The 18,561-nt window shown below is 50.9% G+C and overlaps 1 protein-coding gene across 1 annotated transcript; it reads left to right on the top strand.

Annotated features, from left to right (window-relative positions):
* Positions 1 to 205: 205 nt before the first annotated feature.
* Positions 206 to 16,722, top strand: Mcm2 (minichromosome maintenance complex component 2). Its single transcript, XM_050165458.1, is given in 16 exon segments — positions 206 to 334; positions 1,375 to 1,607; positions 6,488 to 6,651; positions 6,654 to 6,908; positions 7,633 to 7,852; positions 8,606 to 8,813; positions 10,636 to 10,770; positions 11,369 to 11,560; positions 12,216 to 12,309; positions 12,735 to 12,985; positions 13,074 to 13,200; positions 13,603 to 13,715; positions 14,497 to 14,748; positions 15,376 to 15,558; positions 15,710 to 15,865; positions 16,108 to 16,722. Coding segments are annotated over 16 exon segments (2,700 nt in total). The 5' UTR covers positions 206 to 328; the 3' UTR covers positions 16,219 to 16,722.
* The last annotated feature ends 1,839 nt before the right edge of the window (positions 16,723 to 18,561 follow it).

The raw sequence follows: 18,561 nt of genomic DNA, 5'->3' as shown, positions 1-18,561 counted from the left end.
CTAGGAAGCCGGATTGATCCCCAGAACCACCAGCGACCCAAAGTCCAGCCTTATTTCCTCGTGATAAACCCTGGAGGGCTAAACCCAGGTGTACACGCGACCTGGGTGCAGGCTAATTTATTGAAGGTGTGGGCTGGTCTCTAGGGAGTAGGGCGGGGCCTCACATGGTGTAGGCGTGACCAAACATTCAAGCCCTCCTCCCTCCCTAGATAGACGCAGACGTCTCGACGTCTGGTTCCTCTCGGCGCTTCCCGGGCTCGAGTGGGTCACGTGATCCAGTTTTCGCGCGAAAACCGGTGGCTGCTGGTGCGGTGGAGCTAGCGCGGAAATGGCGGTGAGTAGCGGGCTGCTCTCGGGCGGGTGGTGTTCAGCGGCCTCGGCCTGTTTTGCCGGGTCTCTTCCTCCATCGGCAGGCCCGAGTGCAGGGCTACCTGCTCTAGCCCGGGACGGATCGTCTCTGCGCTCCTCGTGTGTCCCTGGGCCCCGGGTCTCTGTACTTTGAGTGGTGAGGGTGCAGGGAATGGAACTCAGAATCTCGCGCGTGTAGAGAAGGAGCGCCACCACATAGCTACATGCACACCGACCCATTTGTTTTGAGAAAGGGTTTCACAGCCGTGCAATGGTGGCGCAAGTCTTTAATCCCAGCATTCGAGAGGCAAAGGCAGGATCTCTGAGTTCGGGGCCAGCCTTGTCTACAGTGCAAGTTCCAGGACAGCCGGGGCTGTTACACAGAGTAATCCCGTCCTGAAAAAGAAAAAAGAAAAGAAAGAAAGAAAGAAAGAAAGAAAGAAAGAAAAAGGGCCTCACTAAGCCATTCAGGCTGATCTTCAATTCACTCTGTAGTGCTCATTAGCTTTAAACTTGGCAATCCTCAGGTCTCAACTTCTGGGTATTCGGGATTACATACCTGACGTCAGGCCCGACTTCCCTGCTCTTAGTGTTCGCCTTCTCATGACTCTCTGACTTGTTAAAGGGTGAAGGGCTGACCGCTCAGTTCAAGAATCGTGTTCCTTGATGCCTCTTAATGAAAACTTGTCCCAGCACCCAGCATATTGTGGCTGTTGGCGTGAGTGGGGTGCTCATTTAAGAGCCAAAGTAGGTGATAAATGGCTTCAACCACAACAAATAACTGCATAGCCCCCTTGGTTTTTCGTAAGAGAGACATGGGATGATCTGACTGACCCAGTATTTAAGGCAATGGCTCTTGGCTCAGCCCAGATCCTCGCAGGCAGAGGGCCCCTGCAAGTGGGAAGGACTCAAGGCTGAAGGGCTTCCGTGTTCTTGAGAACAGTGCCTGGTGGACAGGTGACAGCCAGACGGTGGCGAAGGCTCCATGGGAACCAGGCCAGCATCTGATGGCACCCTCTCTTGCAGGAGTCTTCTGAGTCCTTCTCGGCAGCATCTAGCCCTGCCCGGCAGCGTCGACGGGTCAGTGATCCCCTCACCTCCAGCCCAGGCCGCAGCTCCAGACGTGCCGATGCCCTTACCTCCAGTCCTGGCAGAGATCTACCCCCGTTTGAGGATGAGTCTGAGGGGCTGCTGGGCACCGAGGGGCCCGTTGAGGAGGAAGAGGATGGCGAGGAACTCATTGGTGACGGCATGGAGAGGTATTTTCAGTCTGGTCTTGGTTAGCAGGTAGCTTAGTGGAAAGATCCTTGTGTCTGGGGGCCTGGACTTGGGCACCCGTGAGTGTGAATTTTGCCTTTGAATGTGGCATGGTTCAGATCAGGGAGAGAGATGTTTCACCAGCCACCGTGAAGATCCAGCTCAGGCTAGACCCTAAGGCCCGGACAGGCCCCAGCTCAGGAAATGGGGGCCCATAGGATCTGATCTGGATAGGCATGCCAACCCAGGGGGAGTGGACTCCAAGAGTTTTCTCTCTGCCTTTCCTAACATGTTGCCTGGTGCTTCTGAAAATGAAGGCCAAGATTTGGTCAGCAAACTTGGACCCAGCATGCATCAGGCCCTGGGTCAGAAATGCTCAGGCTTCCCAGCAGACTTACCAAAGGTGGGGGCTGACTGCTAGGAAGTGGGGTGTGAGCATGCCAGGCAGTACAGGTAGATCCCGACTTCAGCCTTACCAGCAAGCACAGCTGGCATGGGGTACCAGTGTGTGAGCACCGAGGAGCCTTGTGGCACCCTCCTTTTGTGCCTTTCTGTAGGGGGATATCTGTGGGGTGTGAGCCATCAGAGGGACATTCAGCTCTTTGCCTTAAGCACTGTCAGACTGGTTACAGAGACTAGGTGTGTAGTGTGTCCAGCCAGGGGAGGAACTGGTACAGATGATCCTGGGCTCAGGTCCAGGGCTTCGCTGCTGCCCAGCTGCTCACGCGGGGCCTCCTGTGTTCCCTTCTTGTCTGTCTTCACTCTTGTGTTTACACCTCTTTAAAGAGAGAGGACCTCAGGGAGGTGACTGAGGGGTTTGTGTGGAAAGAAGCTCACTGAAGCCTTATCCTTCTAAGAGTTCAGCGCAGACTTTCTGAGAGCCATTTCTATTGCCCCACTGGGGTCCCTCCTGCCTACAGATCCCAGTTCCCACTCCCACCACAGCTACCCAGCTGTCTACTTTTCTCCTTAGCTCTTCCAGTTCTGAGCATCTGACCAGAGCTGAAATCATGGTATTTCACTCAGCATTTCACTCAACGCAGTGTTGTCAAAATACAGTCTTTTGTTTGTGTGTGGGTGTGTGGTTTTTTGAGACAGGGTTGCTCTGTGGCTTTGGAGCGTGTCCTGGAACTAGCTCTTATAGACCAGGCTGGCCTGGAACTCACAGAGATCCGCCTGCCTCTGCCTCCCGAGTGCTGCTGTGATTAAAGGTGGGCGCCATCACCGCCCTGCCAAAGTTCAGTCTTTTAAAAAAAAATGTATGTGTGGGGCTGGAGAGATGGCTCAGCAGTTAAGAGCACTGGCTGCTCTTTCAGAGGACCCGGGTTCAGTTCCCAGCACCAACATGGCAGCTCACAGCTGTCTGTAACTCCTGTTTCAGGAGGCCCAACAGCCTCATACAGACCTATGCACTTGAAAGATTTTTAGCCGGGCGGTGGTATTTTACACTCTTAATCCCAGCACTCAGGAGGCAGAGGCAGGCAGATCTCTGTGAGTTCGAGACCAACCTAGTCTACCGAGCGAGTTCCAGGACAGACTCCAAAGGTAAAAAAGAAACCCTGTCTCAAAACAACAACAACAAAAAAGAATGAATTTTTTATCTGCCTGTAGTTCTATGTACCAGGTGTGTACCTACTCCAGAGGCCAGAAGAGGACATCAGACCCTGTGAAACTGTAGTTAACATATGTTTGTGAGCTGCCATGTGGGTGCCCAGAACAGAACCCAGGTCCTTTGCAAGAACATCCACTGAGCCATCTCCAGCCCCTCATTTTTTGTTGCTGTTTGCTTTTTGATACAGGGCTTATTTGTGTACCAGCCGAAGCTCTGTTGCTTGCTTTGTAAATCAGGCTGGCCTTGAACTCACAGAGATTGGCCTGCCTCTGTTTCCCAGGTGCAGGATTAAAGGCGGTGCCCCACCACATCCGACTGCCCCACCACACCCGACTTCCCTCAGTTTGTTTCATTACATTGTTCCTTTTGTGTTTATGTATTGAGGTACGTCAATGTGTGTGGGAGGGTCAGAGGCAAGTTGCTGGAGTTGATTTTTCTCCTTCCTCTATTGGGTCTCAGGGACTGAACTCTTAGGGTTTGGTGGCATTGAGCCGTCTCATCAGTCCAGAAATGTCTTTTAAGACAGAAAGGTTTTGAAATTTGATGAGATTCAGATTGTTTGGTTTGTGTGTTTTGCTGTAGACCGATTGGAACGTCCCTGTTTTGGGTGAGAATCCATTGGTGCATCCCTCCTAGGTCACCTGGACTTGTCCTTGATTTGACTTTGGTGTTTGTTTTGGTGTTTGAGATTGTTTGTTTTGAGAGGGTAGTCTGAGAACATTGACCCGAGAAAGGGGTCAGCCTTACCAGTCACCCCAAAGAAGGGAGAACTCCCTAATCCCTGGGAGATGCTCACTCCTGGGGGGAGGCCATGTGGCCCTGAGGAAAGAACTTGCAGCTTGCTGGACTGTAGAGTCAGGTTACCCACTCAGAGATGAGATGGCACTCTGGGACTCACGCACAACAGGGAAGAAGGTGCCACTCTGTGATGGACGGTACTTTCTTCAAGTACCCTACGAGTGGTCACCTGGAAAGAGACTGCTTGATGGTCTTGGAATAGCTCAGAAGGCTGAGCCAGTGGGTGTGAGCTTTTCAGGCAGCAGTCTGACTGGGTTTGGTGAAGGGGTATGCTCAGGTGGGGAGAAGTATAACCCCTGGACCCCCTGGGATCTGCTCTCCAAAGCCTTTCTGGTGTCAAGGTCTTAGTTTCCTTTAATTCCATTTTCTTTTTGTTCTTAAAATTTTTTTAATGACTTTAATTTTATGTGTATTGGTGTTGTGCCTGCATGTATGTCTGTGTGGAGATGTCGAGTCCCCTGGAACTGGAGTTAGACAGTTATGACTCTGTCGTCTCTCTCTCTGTCTCTGTCTGTCTGTCTGTCTGTCTGTCTCTCTCTCTCTCTCTCTCTCTCTCACACACACACACACACACACACACCGCATTTCTGTCTTTCTCTGAGTCTGACTCCTCTGTGGACCACAATGTAATGGACTTAATTCATTGTTGTGAGATCCTCAGGATCATCCACGCTGCAGTACCTGTCAGAGCCCCTTCTGTTTTAAGGCTGAGAAATGACCGACTGTGTCTCTGTTTATTCACCCTGGGAGACCCCTAACCCATCTACTAGAGTTCAGAGTTCATTGTTTTCCTAGCCTTCAGAAGGGATTGAAGTTTTTCTTCAGAATGTCCTTAATTTTAACTCATGAGATCTTTTTTCTCACCCATGTGTCCTGTCCTGTTCTCATATGGATGTTAATTTTTAGAGTTTGGCTTTCACTATGTGTCCTTGACTGTCCCCAGACTCTGAGAAATCCATCTGTTTCCTGGGACTGGGGGTAAAAAGGTGAAGGTGTGCACTATTACACCTGGCAAAGAGGTTTTCTTTTTTCTTTCTTTTTTTAACTTAAAAAGTTATTCTACGTATGTGGGTGTTTTACCAGCATGTATGTCTGTGCACCGCATGGTGACTTCAGAAGCCAAAAGAAGGTATCAGATCCCCTGGAACTGGAGAATTGTGAGTGGTCATGTGGGGGCTGGGAACTGAAACCAGGTCCTCTTGAAGAGCGGCTAGTGCTCTAACCTCTGAGCCATCTTTTCATCTTCTTAATGATGTTGAGATTGTCAAGATTGTCCTTTGTATGCTGTGAATATGTTTCATTAACATTGATTAATGAATAAAGCTGTTTCCGCCAGTGACTTAGCAGAGCAAAGCCAGGTGGGAAATCAGAACAGAGATAGAGAGAGTATAGGCAGAGTCAAAGAGACACCATGTAGCTGCTGAAGGAGAAAGATGCCAGCCAGACCCTTACTGGTAGGCCACAACCTGGTGGCAATACACAGACAAATAGAAATGGGTTAATTTAGGATGTAAGCATTACTTAAAAAGAAGCCAGAGCTAATAGGCCAAGCAGTGTTGTAATTAATAGTTTCTGTGTGGTTATTTGGGTCAGAGCGGCTGGGAAACGAACGAGCAGTCTCCACCTGCACCTTAATTTCTATGTTTATGTGTTCGAGTGTATCCGTGCCTACGTACACGTGTAAGTGCAGGTGTCAGTGTGGGTGCTGGAGTCCAAGCTTGGTCCTCTACTAGAGCAGTATGTGAGCTGGGCAGTGATGGTGCATGCCCAGTACTTGGAAGGCAGAGGCAGGTGGATCTCTGAGTTCTAGGGTAGCCAGGGCTGCACAGAGAAATCCTGTCTTGAAAAGGAAAAAAGAATAGTATGTGCTCTTAACTGTTGAGCTGTCTCTAGCCTGTATGTGTATGATTAGCTAGTTTTTGCCTTGCATTTCCACTGGGGTCCTGGGTTTTAGAGATTCTCACGTTTGTTATCCAAAACCCACATCCTATTGTGTTTATTGGGCTTTCCTAGTTTCTGCCCTGTCATAAGTTTCATACTGGCAATGACAGTTTCATGTTTTCTAGTTTCTGATGAAAATAGTGCCAGTTAAGAGATTTTTAGATGACCTCATTTGATTCTTTCCTTGGTAATTTTTTCAAGACCAAGCTGGGTAGTGCCTTGGTGAAGAGACTGCTTTAGGGGAATCGCTGGCCTCCTCCATCATGTACCACCAGCAGGTGGCGCTGTGGCGTGGGCCTTGTTCTGCCGAGACTCACATGTCTGAATCTCATGACTGCACCCCATGCACACAAATGGATCCCCTTTGCATCCTAGGAGCTTGTGCCTTCTTGATGGCGTGCCCAAATAATGTTCTTCAAACTTTCAGCTTTCTGTTTGCAGCTGTCCAGCTAGGGCCTTGTAAACCTGTAGAGCTGACCCCATTCCCAGGGGGACTGTTTGTGGACTCTGTCTGTTGTTGGCCTCTTTCAGAGACTACCGTCCCATTCCTGAGCTTGATGTCTACGAGGCAGAGGGATTGGCCCTGGATGATGAGGACGTGGAGGAGCTGACAGCCAGTCAGAGGGAGGCAGCAGAGCAGGCCATGAGGCAAAGGGACCGTGAGGCTTGCAGAGGCCTGGGCCGCATGCGCCGGGGGAAGAGGAAGATGAGGAGCGGCCTGCCCGTAAGCGCCGCCAGGTGGAGCGCGCCACAGAGGACGGCGAGGAGGATGAGGAGATGATTGAGAGCATTGAAAACCTGGAGGACCTGAAGGGACACTCGGTTCGTGAGTGGGTGAGCATGGCGGGGCCCAGGCTGGAGATCCACCACCGCTTCAAGAACTTCCTGCGCACCCATGTGGACAGCCACGGCCACAACGTCTTCAAGGAGCGCATCAGTGACATGTGCAAAGGTGTGTTCCCGTAGGCTGAGGTGGCCTGTCGCTATCCTGCCGCGAGGGCTGCTCCCGTTGGCCTTGTAGCACATTAACGCATTGTGACAAGGACAGAATTGGAGGCATCCTCTTTGAGGAACCCAGGGTTTCTTACATCTGCACCAGACCTGGGCTGTTTAAAAATGTATTAGTACCGGGGTTTTGTTGTTGTTTTATGTGTGTGTTTATTTTATGGGCGGGGGGGGGGTTGGTTTTTGTTGTTGTTGTTGTTGTTGGCATTTTTGCATTGTCAGATCAGGGCCTAGCACATTCTAAACGTGTTCTGCCACTGACCTGCTCTCTGGCCTGTGCATTACAACTTTAGTCCATAAGTGGCAGCATTTCTGTGTGATAGCAGTTGCTTTAGTGGCTATGACAGTTTGGGGCGTGGTAGCCCCTCCAAAAATGGCTCTAGTTTTTCTGTAGGTTTTCTCCATGGCCTGTGACACTCTTTCTGGAGCCCAAGGGCTCTCTTCCTCCTGGATATGATATCCCCAGAGATATGCATGTTATTAACGTATCACTTGGGTTTCTGTTGCACAGCCACAGGTAGTGGGCCTAGGGTGCAAGCTGGACTTTCTGGCCTACTCTGGTTTGGTTTGGGCAGAGAGGCTTTGGCCGGCAGGGTTCTAAGATGTTAGCTACCTTCGCTACCTTCATGGCCTCTAGCTGTATCATCACTCCCGCCCACCGTCCTCCATAGAGAATCGCGAGAGCTTGGTGGTGAATTATGAAGACCTGGCAGCCCGGGAACATGTGTTGGCATACTTCCTACCCGAGGCACCGGCCGAGCTGCTACAGATCTTTGATGAAGCTGCCCTGGAAGTGGTGCTAGCCATGTACCCTAAATACGACCGCATCACCAACCACATCCATGTGCGCATTTCCCACCTGCCCCTGGTGGAAGAGTTGCGTTCACTGAGGTGAGCAGGGCTGTTGCAGGAGAATTGTCCCTACAGCCAATTCACCGTGCCAGTAAAGCAGCTGGCTGGCCAGGATTAGCCATAAAGTTCTTGGAGGACTTAGGGAGGCAACTAGGGAAGACAGGAAGAGAGGAGGGAGGAGTTCCAGGAAATTTCCAGGGCTGGTGGTTCAGGAAGAACATGGATGAGGGTCAGCCAGTTGCTTCACTTTCCTTGGACTTTTCAGATCTTTTTTTCAATTTCTGACTCCCGAGTTTTTATTATACTGGAACAAATTAGGTAATCATTATATCCGACGGCCTCATCTGGTGCCATCGTTGGGTGCACTCCTTTCTTGTTGGGGCTGCACAAATAATGACATGGAGATGTATTATTATGAAAGATGGGCCTTAGCTTAGCCTTATTTCTAACCAATTCTTATAACTTAAATTAGTCCATTTATATTAATTTACATGCTGCCACATGGCTTGTGGCTCTTTTCCTTTTGCATGTCCTGTTTCCTCTAATGTGTGTGCCTCCCACTCTGCCCCCCCTTTTCTCTCTGCACAGAGGTCCCACCTAACCTCTTCCTGCCTAGCTATTGGCCACCCAGCTCTTTAATTAAACCAATCAAAAGACACCTTGTCAAAGACACATCTTCACAGTGTACAAAAAGATTATTCCACAACACGGGGAGAGGGAGGGGGTCCTAGTCCAGAGTGGGGTAGGGAGTGCCCCACAGCCTCTGATGTGCTTACTATCTTCCACACTCAGGCAGCTACACCTGAACCAGCTGATCCGTACCAGCGGCGTGGTAACCAGCTGCACTGGAGTCCTGCCCCAGCTCAGCATGGTCAAGTATAACTGTACCAAGTGCAACTTTGTACTGGGGCCTTTCTGCCAATCTCAGAACCAGGAGGTGAAGCCTGGTTCCTGCCCTGAGTGCCAGTCAGCTGGGCCCTTTGAGATCAACATGGAGGAGGTGAGTAACCCAGACCTGTCACGTTATCCTTGGTGTGCAGGCCTAACCCGTCTTTGGGGCCAGAAGATCTTAAGGCAGTTAGCCATGGCAGAATTAACCAGACTGGCCCTGTGTCCTCAAGAATTCCTTATGTTTGAAGCTAGGTGATCCTGTTTGGTATGTCCATGTTTGTGGTCTCTAAAGACAAAGGGCAAACAGGGCCCAGTTTTCCTCCAGTTCACCCTAGTAGAGTATCTACTTGCCCATCACGTGGATACTTGGACCACCTATTGACTTGATGGTAGGGTCTGCCAGCATCCGATGACTTTTTTGTGGGAGTCTCCAGTGTTATAATCACCTTGGATCCTGCAGAGCCCTGCTTGTTAGACCTGTACCTCTGGGCTCTGAGATCTTGGGTACAGCATGCCTTCTTGCTTGTCTTCATCTGCAGCTGGGGATCGCTGCTGCCCCTCACTGCCTGGCTCCTAAGAACACTAGCACTCTTCACACTTTGTATAGTTCTGGGCTGTCTTTAGGGCTGCTTGGCCAGGGAGTTGCCGGTGACAGTGTTCAAGTCCAAGTCTGCTGTAACAGGGTGACCAAGTTCCAAAGCTGCTCTTAGCTGTGCCTCTCCAGCCTTTGCAGCCCCACTTAGCTGTGTCAAGCTTGAATGCTGTCCTCCTCCCCCCCACTGAGCTGTACTAGTTGGGATTAACAGGTGGGGTCAAGTGTGTGCTGGGCTTGCTGACTGCCTGCTGTGTTACTTGGGTCTTAGTCTTTATGACATTCTGAGAAGGGAGGGTCCCACGGTTCTCATCTTGAGGAATAACAGATGTTCAGACACTTGAATGACTAAGGTCACCACCCACTCAGCGGTGTCCTGTGGATCAGGCAAGCACATAGATGTGATTGTGTGGTGTTTTTTTTTTTTTTTTGTTTTTTTTTGTTTTTTTTTTTTGATTGGGATAGGGGCTTACTGTGTAATCCTGGCTGGCCTCAAATACACAGACATCTACCCATCTTCTGAGTTCTGGGTCTAAAGGTGTGTACCACCATGATCCTGACAGTGTGTCCTTTTAGCCCCTGCGTCTGTGTATCAGTCAGCTCTGGGTTCTTGTAACTAAACACCTGATGTAATTTACTTTAAGAATCAGAGTCATGATTTGGGCCAGTTGACCCCCATAGCTTTGGGGCCTTTGTGTGGCAGCGATGGCATGCATGTGGCCCAGCAAGCTGTTCAACTCACATCAGAGACACAAAACAGAACAAGAGACCAGCCAGTATCCCACAGTCCCTTCAAGGGCGTGCCCCTGTGACGTGACCTAAGGCCTCACACACATGGCCTAAAGAGCGATGCCTTCCATGAATAGGCTATGGGGACATTTGCAGCCCAGACTCTAGCATGTCTTCTCTCATCTGGACTGTAAGTGAACTAGTGGAATGTTACAGCGTGTGCCCAGCTCTCTCCACCGTGTGGTCCTGCTTTGCTGTTTGTTGTGGGGCTGCGCGTACACATGGCCCCACCTGATCCTCATATGGTCGTGCTTAGAGCTCAGCACCCCCCTCTGCCAAGGACCACACTCCTGTGACTGGGCTAGCGTGTGGACACGGGTGAATCTAGGCTCCAGGGTAGGAGCAAGTCCATGAGGAGGAAGACACTGCTCCGGGGATGGTGGCAGATGAAGAGGCTCGCTGGATCACAGTTAGCCTGCCCTTGGTGTCTGTGACTCTTGTGACCTGCTTTTCCTGTGGGGGCTGCAGTCATGTTGGAGATCACGGGAAGGCTGTGTTTGGAGGAGAGCAGTTGGCCATGTAGGACCGTGATCTTTTCTGTCCCGAGCAGACCATCTATCAGAACTACCAGCGTATCCGCATCCAGGAGAGTCCCGGCAAGGTGGCGGCCGGCCGGCTGCCTCGCTCCAAGGATGCTATTCTCCTTGCTGATCTGGTGGACAGCTGCAAGCCTGGAGACGAGATAGTGAGTGGATGTTGCTAGGAACTGGTGGGATCTGCTGTGTCCGAGGGGGGCTCAGTCTGGCACTAACTCTCCTAACTAAAAGTCGGGAGAGCTTTTCTCCTGCTGGGCAGAGTGGCGGGTGTTACTCAGAATTTCTGTGCCAATGCCGTAGAGGTGCTGTCAGCCTAGAGGAGGGGATGTTTATCCTGGATCAGTGCCAGAGCTTTAGTCCATGGTCTTTGGGCCTGTAGCTGTGGATGTAGCTGCACAGTGCATTGTGGCAAGAGTGTGAGGTGGGGAGGATGTAGTTGCCCACTTCATGGGCCCAGAAAGAGAACACTGTGTCAGGGTCTAAGTGTCCCCTCCTAAGGACACACCCTAAATGGCCTCACCAATACTTTGCAGTTGTGTCAAATTGAGAATGAACTCTTTAATGCATATCCCCCGCACCCCATCCCCAAACAGTGGGACAGAGCTCCTCATGTTTTGACTTCTTGGGTTGCTCATCTTGTCTGTAGCATGAGGCGCTTAAGAGGGGAGATGGGGAAGCAGCATGGATGTAGACCCTACTATGGGGATACCAGGTTGTACCCTCTGACGTGTGACCTCCCCCTCCCAGGAGCTGACTGGCATTTACCACAATAACTACGATGGCTCGCTGAACACTGCCAATGGCTTTCCAGTTTTTGCCACTTTCATCTTGGCCAACCACGTTGCCAAGAAGGACAACAAGGTGGCGGTCGGTGAGCTAACGGATGAGGATGTGAAGATGATCACCAGCCTTTCCAAAGACCAGCAGATTGGAGAGAAGGCAGGTGGCTGGGCAGGGCTACACCTGGACTCTCTGGGAACCAGGCAATCTACCCCCTAGGCTGGCTCTCTGAATATTGGCATTGGTAGGGGCCTGGGGGCGGGGGGGCTGCACCCTTTAGGGGGACCATAAACTGACATTGGGGACAGCAACCCCAGCTCTGCCTCTGGAGGCTGGAAGTCCCAAGGTTGAGGGTCCACTTGGGGCAAGGGCTTTCATGGTTTGGCAGAAGATTCCATGTGCCAGAAGGGCAGAGGCTTAGCTCCTTTTGACTGGAGACTACTGTGTATGATACTGAGCCCTGCCGGCCTGATTACCTCGTCAAGGGTCCCCATATATGTTTGTACTGGAAACTCTGTTTTCAGTTCATGCTTCTAGGGATACATTAACAGCACTGTCCTCTGCCCTGCTGCCATAGCTGTCCGTCACGGCCAGCCTTGCTGCTTTGGGCCTCTTAGACAGGTTTTATTTATGGTTATATCTGCTTTAAAGGGAAGAGTCTGTCCTGGTTTGCTTGCTATATCCAGATCATGACCAAAAGCAGCTTGGGGAGGAAAGGGTTTGTTTGACTCTTCACTGAGAGACGCCAAGGCAGGAACTAAGTTTCTAATGCCTGCTAGGTTCTAGTCTCATGGATCTTCCCTCCATTCCTCAGATCTTTGCCAGCATTGCGCCCTCCATCTATGGGCATGAAGACATCAAGAGAGGCCTAGCTCTGGCCCTGTTTGGAGGGGAGCCCAAGAACCCAGGTGAGCCCCGCTTGCCAGCTCTCCCTGCAGGGATTATAGGGCCTTTGTTTTGTTTTTAAACATCAGAGTTAACAAGAGTACTGCATGGCCTGATTAAGTCGCAGGAGAGACCGCAGTGAGCGTGGCCTCTGTGCTTAGCTTGGTCCAATGGGATATATCTCTGCTGAATGACATCACCGCCCTTTCAGGCGTGCAGGGCGCACACAGGGTTTCATGATGTGTGTCCTAGTTTGGTTGTATCCTAAAGCGTCATAGCTCATTCCTTTAGACTAAGGTTACTAGGGTCCTGGGGGTGGGTGCCCACTGCAGAGACCTACCTTTGCTTTACTAAGGAGCAGGTGGGGGGCGGGGATCCAGCCTGTCCTCCTGCCCTCCTTCCTGCCTACTCACATACCTTCTATCTCAATCCCTGCCTCCTCCCGCAGGAGGAAAGCACAAGGTTCGAGGTGACATTAATGTGCTCTTGTGTGGGGACCCTGGTACAGCAAAGTCTCAGTTCCTCAAGTACATCGAGAAAGTGTCCAGCCGTGCCATCTTCACCACGGGCCAGGGTGCATCGGCTGTGGGTCTCACTGCATATGTTCAACGGCATCCTGTCAGCAGGGAGTGGACCTTAGAGGCTGGAGCCCTGGTCCTGGCTGACCGTGGCGTGTGTCTCATTGATGAGTTTGACAAGGTAGGTCTCTGGGTTCGGGACTGAGCTCTCAGTAGTGGAGGGCTGTATTAGTGGCGAGGTTTCCTGTGATACTCTGTGTGTTGTTTAGATGAACGACCAGGACAGGACCAGCATCCACGATGCCATGGAACAGCAAAGCATCTCCATCTCCAAGGCTGGCATCGTCACCTCGCTGCAGGCCCGCTGCACTGTCATCGCTGCGGCCAACCCCATAGGTATGCCTGCTATGGGATGCAGATGGCAGCAGGCACAGCTCAGTCCATAAATCCTGCCAGGTGGGAACAGAGCGGGAAGGACGTGAGACCCCAAGGTGATGGTGCACTTGCTCTTGCAGCATCTTTGGGTGTTGTCAGATACTTTGTCCAAATGGGGCTGGGCTATACCCAGGCTCAGCCGATAGGTGGTTATTACCCAGGATCCCCTTTGTCTTCCTCTGATCATACTGGGGCTTTGCTTTGGAGCAGCTCTGGTTCTAGGGGAGTCGGGCAATGTCTCTGATCCCCTCCTCTTTTCCCCCACCTCTGCCTGGGAGACGCTGTGGTCCTGGAAAAGTTTCCACAGAGAGGGTGGGGTGGATGAATGCACTGACTGACAGACAGCTTGCCTCTGTGTTTCAGGGGGCCGCTATGACCCTTCGCTGACCTTCTCAGAGAATGTAGACCTCACAGAGCCCATCATTTCCCGGTTTGATGTCCTGTGTGTGGTGAGGGACACTGTTGATCCAGTTCAGGTACACCTCCATATCTCTGGTGCCACCTGTAGGTTCGGGGCCATTACCTGAAGCTTGGGTACTGTATTGGATATAGGGTTGGCACTGTATGGACATTGACTCATATCCAAGTGTCATCCTGACCTCTTAGGGCTTCCCCAGTCCCTCCCTGGCTGTCTAATCACAGACCTTACCATGACCTCTGCCCTCTGCCCCCTGACCCAAGGGGCCACTGTGGCCTAGGTTGGTGCTTCTTTGCCTGCCAGTTAAAGGAGTAGACTGCATGGCACCTGTCCTCCCCACAGACTCCCTGCTTTGTGTGGCCACCATGTGTTCCACATCCTCCCTGCACCTGCTGGGGAGGGGATAGCGGCCAGCTCTGCAGCTGCTGTCTTCATGCTAAATGAACCCAAAAATGCAGCCCTGGGCTCTAACTGCTCTTTCCCTTGGAGAGCCCCTCACCACCGTCATCATATGCCTCTTAGTTTGCCCTGTGATGAGAGGCTTCTTGGCCACTGGCCTCTCCTTTACCCTATTTTTTCTTTACTTAACTTGTTTTTCCATTATTTTTGTGCTAGTTTTGATGGTTTGGTTGTTGAGACAGGGTTCAAGAAATCCTCCTGTCTCAGCTCCTGAGTTTGTGGGATTGTCTTCTTCTGTGCACAGATGTCTTCTGCCCCTGTAAGCCTGAGCTTGCCTAGCCTCAAACATGTGTGACAGTCACTTAGTCTCCTTGCTGTGTGTAGCTTTTCCCGTCTTCCTGTTCCCACCCTTATATTGCACCCCACATCTCTTGTCTTAGGATGAGATGCTGGCCCGCTTTGTGGTTGGTAGCCATGTCAGACACCACCCCAGCAACAAGAAGGACGAGGGACTTACCAATGGCAACACCTCAGAGCCAGCCATGCCCAACACTTACGGTGTGGAGCCCCTACCTCAGGAGGTCCTGAAGAAGTATATCATCTATGCCAAGGAGAGAGTCCACCCAAAGCTTAACCAGATGGACCAGGACAAAGTGGCCAGGATGTACAGTGACCTGAGGAAGGAATCCATGGTGAGCTGGAGGGCACTGTGCTGGCTTTCTGACCCAGACACAGGGTAGGGTCAAAACAAGCAATATGAAGGAAGAATCACTGGGGCTTGGCGCTCTGTGGTGAGTGCCTGCCTTGTATGGACAGGACCCTGGCTCCATCCCCAAAACTGGAAAGAAAAAAAAAAAAAGGCCTTCCATATCTTAGCCATTGGGTTACAGGTGAACATTAATTGTGTGCAAGAGGGTCAGGGGTCTTTGGTTGCTTAAGTTCTGTGTTAACATAAAGTTCACCCAAATCAATACGAGCTGGTTTGGGTTCTCTGTACCAGTAATGTTACCACTGTCTTCATTACTGTCTTCAGAGTGTTCAGCTTGGTTCTTACAGAAATGGTGGCTTCTCGTTGTTCTGGATCACAGTATGTTCAGTGTAAGCTAGTGCAGGTGTAACAGACCAGACAGATACGAACTAGATAAGGGCAGAATAACCAGTGCTGCTCGTGCTGACCATGGACTTGTTTTTGCACGGACAATGGCGCTGAGCTCAGCTGTAGTTGCTATACTTGCCACCTTGGCCTTGGCTGCCTAGCATTTGCCCCTAGTTGTTCTGCCTCTCTCCTCCTGAGGAAGGCACCACACTGTTCTCTGTAGGCAACGGGCAGTATCCCCATCACCGTGCGCCACATTGAGTCCATGATCCGCATGGCAGAGGCCCATGCACGCATGCATCTGCGGGACTACGTGATGGAAGACGACGTCAACATGGCCATCCGTGTGATGCTGGAGAGTTTCATTGACACACAGAAGTTCAGCGTCATGCGGAGCATGCGCAAGGTGGGTATAGGTTCCTGGCCTGTTTTAGGTTTTGGGAGGCTCTAGCCTGGAGCCTTGGTTAGTTGTGGCCTAGTATAGCAAGGAGGAGCCGCTGCCCTGGTGGCTCAAGCTGTGAAGGTGGCCTGAAGTGACCTCTGCCCTCTTCCTGCAGACCTTTGCCTGGTACCTCTCTTTCCGGCGAGATAACAATGAGCTTCTACTCTTCATACTGAAGCAGCTGGTGGCTGAGCAGGTGACATATCATCGGAACCGCTTTGGGGCCCAGCAGGACACCATTGAAATTCCTGAGAAGGACTTGATGGACAAGGTAAGTAACAACAGGGGAGGGCCAGGTCTTGTTACTCTGGAGAGCTTGCTGCCATCTTTGGTGTGCCACCAGGTATCGGGCAGATAAGCTACAGGTGGGCACAGGGGAGCAGGTTCCAGCAGCCTCTTGAGTGCCTGTGAAGCTGGTGGAGCTCAGATACGGAGCTCTGAACCAGCATAGGCCTTCCTGAGGCGAGGGCTGACATCCTCCCCTGCTAAATGGCTCTGATGCCCTTTCTCTAGGCCAGGCAGATCAATATCCACAACCTGTCCGCCTTCTACGACAGCGAGCTCTTCAAGATCAACAAGTTCAGCCGTGACCTGAAACGCAAGATGATCCTGCAGCAGTTCTGAGGCCAGCACCGACCCAGTGTCTGGACAGCTCAGCCACCACGCTGCACATAGCCCGCTTCCACCAGGGGCTCAGTGCTCTATGAAGTTGCCATGCTAGCTAGATACTCATCTTTACCCATGAGCCCCTGGGCACAGGCTATGGTGTAAAATGACTATTTATTCTTCTGATCACCTCAAGAGAGCTCTTCTTGACAGAACCCTCTGCCCAAGCTCGGCAGCCTCCCAGAGTGCCTCATAGCTGGTGTTCAGGATGGGGTGTCCAGGTGATGGACTTGACCACAACGGTTGCTGCTTTGGCATGAGTTTTGTCTCTTTTAGCCTCAGAGCACCTTACAGGTATTTGTAAACTTTTCCAGAACATTCTTGGAGCCTGTGCTCCTCTGACAGTGCAGCACTTGCTGGTCACCACCACTGAACCTGCTTCTTCCCAGTGCCGTCATTCACTTTTTGTACAGGTTTTTGCTTCTGTAGTTTATTTTTTAATAAAGTTGAATACAATCTAAATACTGCTCTTATTTTGATTCTGGTTTAATGTGGCTTTCCAGGTTTTCCTGGGATCCTTTGAAGTCTTTTCTGCCTGCCCTGAGTTTCAACAAGACATAGTTCTGGTTAGATCCACTTAATGGATGTTCCCTGTACTTTGGGTTTTAAATATCTCCTGAAGAGTCATTGCTATTGTAAGTTCGTTGTTTTTTAATTCAAGGCCTCACCATGTAACCCTGGCTGGGCTGGAACTCAACTTGGAGATCCACTTGCCTCTGCCTCCTGGGGTTAAAGGTGTGCACCACCAGTCTGACTCATTGCCAGTTCACCAGGTTGGAGCCTGGTGGGAGGAAGTGAGGCTTTTGGGCCCTGGTACACCTTTCTGTTTCCAGACCACTATTCTGTCAGCAAGTCTCTGCCACTATGAAGTTCTCAGTACTCTTCGAGCCACCAGGCCATGGGTGAGTCTTTAGAATGAGCCCCAAACTGTACCTCCTTATAAGCTGATTATCTCTGCTTCTTGGTCACAGTAACAAAGTTGACCAACACAAGACACAACTGTTAGGTACAACACACAGACCTGACATGCGTTCTTTTGTCCAGACAAGATGCATGTTCATCTATTCTTCCTGGTTCTTAGGAAGCTGCAGTCTTCTGCATTTAGATTCTACAGGTCTGGCTTGATTCGTTCTGGCTTTTAATTGCGCTTTTTAAGACTGAATGGTTTCTCTTTTTAAGCAGTGCCAGCACAAGAGCCAGAGCCCTGCTTGTGTCCTGCAAGAGCTGCGCTGAGCCACATGCATGCCTCCTGTGTGGTACTTCCCGTTGGTTACTGTAACGGGCAGACTGTCATCTTCTATCCAACCTTGAACTCAGCAGACTCATGAGTTTTCCCACTAATTCCCCGTTTTCTTTATCAGGTTAGCTATTACAGTATGTTCAGCATTTGGGGTCTTGGCACTGCCCTTTTCTGCTCCTCACTTGATCTATCAAGGCACACTTGTAACGCACCATGAGGTCTGGCTATGAATTTTAGGTTTCTGGGAGATCCTCTTTTGGATCATGGAAGTTTCTTCTTAGTTCTTTTTTTTTTTAAGAGATGCCAAGTGTAATCACATAACTGAGAGTGAGAATTGTGTCTTTTGCTCATGCTTTATCCGTCACGTCCCTGAGCGGAGCCCTGCCTCACGATGACGGTAACACTTGGGATGAGTGGCTGCAGGCAGCCTCCTGGGATCTAAGTGAGGCTTGACTGCTGTGAGACTGGTTCAGGCTTCTGCTGTGCAGTTGTCTTTGCTGCTTTGGTGTTGGGGTTTGCTAGCACGGAATGAACTGGGATACTCGTGGGCTTTGCTCTAGAGATGCTTTTGTGGGCACTTGGCTTCCAAATGGACTTTAATACCGTATGAGGGGAAGAGTTCTCATCACTGGTCCCTTTAGCTTTTCTACTAGGATGAATGTCACCAAATGTATTTTATTTCAACACATTCTTTTGGGAGCTGGGGCAGTTGCTCAGTTTACGAAACACTGACGTGAGTTACATTCTCAGTCTACATAAAATGCCAGCTGTGGTGTGTTTGTCACAGCACTGGAGAGGCAGACAGACAGGCTCAGGCTTGGTGGCCAGCTCCAGACCAGTGAAATTCCATCTCCAAATGAAAACCAGTGGACAGTGCCTGAGGAGTGACCCCCCAGGTTGTCTTCTGGCCTACACACAAGCACTCATTTAGATTTCTTTTTTTGTTTTTCTGGACAGGTTATCTCTATCTTTGGCTGTCCTGGAACTCTGTAGACCAGGCTGGTCTCGACCTCAGAGATCCTCCTGCCTCTGCCACCCAAGTGTTGGGATTAAAGGCGTGC

This window comes from Alexandromys fortis, unplaced genomic scaffold (assembly GCF_014885135.2).
Source record: "Alexandromys fortis isolate MF-2015 unplaced genomic scaffold, M_Fortis_MF-2015_v1.1 scaffold_158, whole genome shotgun sequence".
Taxonomy (NCBI): Eukaryota; Metazoa; Chordata; class Mammalia; order Rodentia; family Cricetidae; genus Alexandromys; species Alexandromys fortis.
Note: the sequence above shows the minus strand (reverse complement) of the source record. Positions and strands in the feature narration are given on the sequence as shown.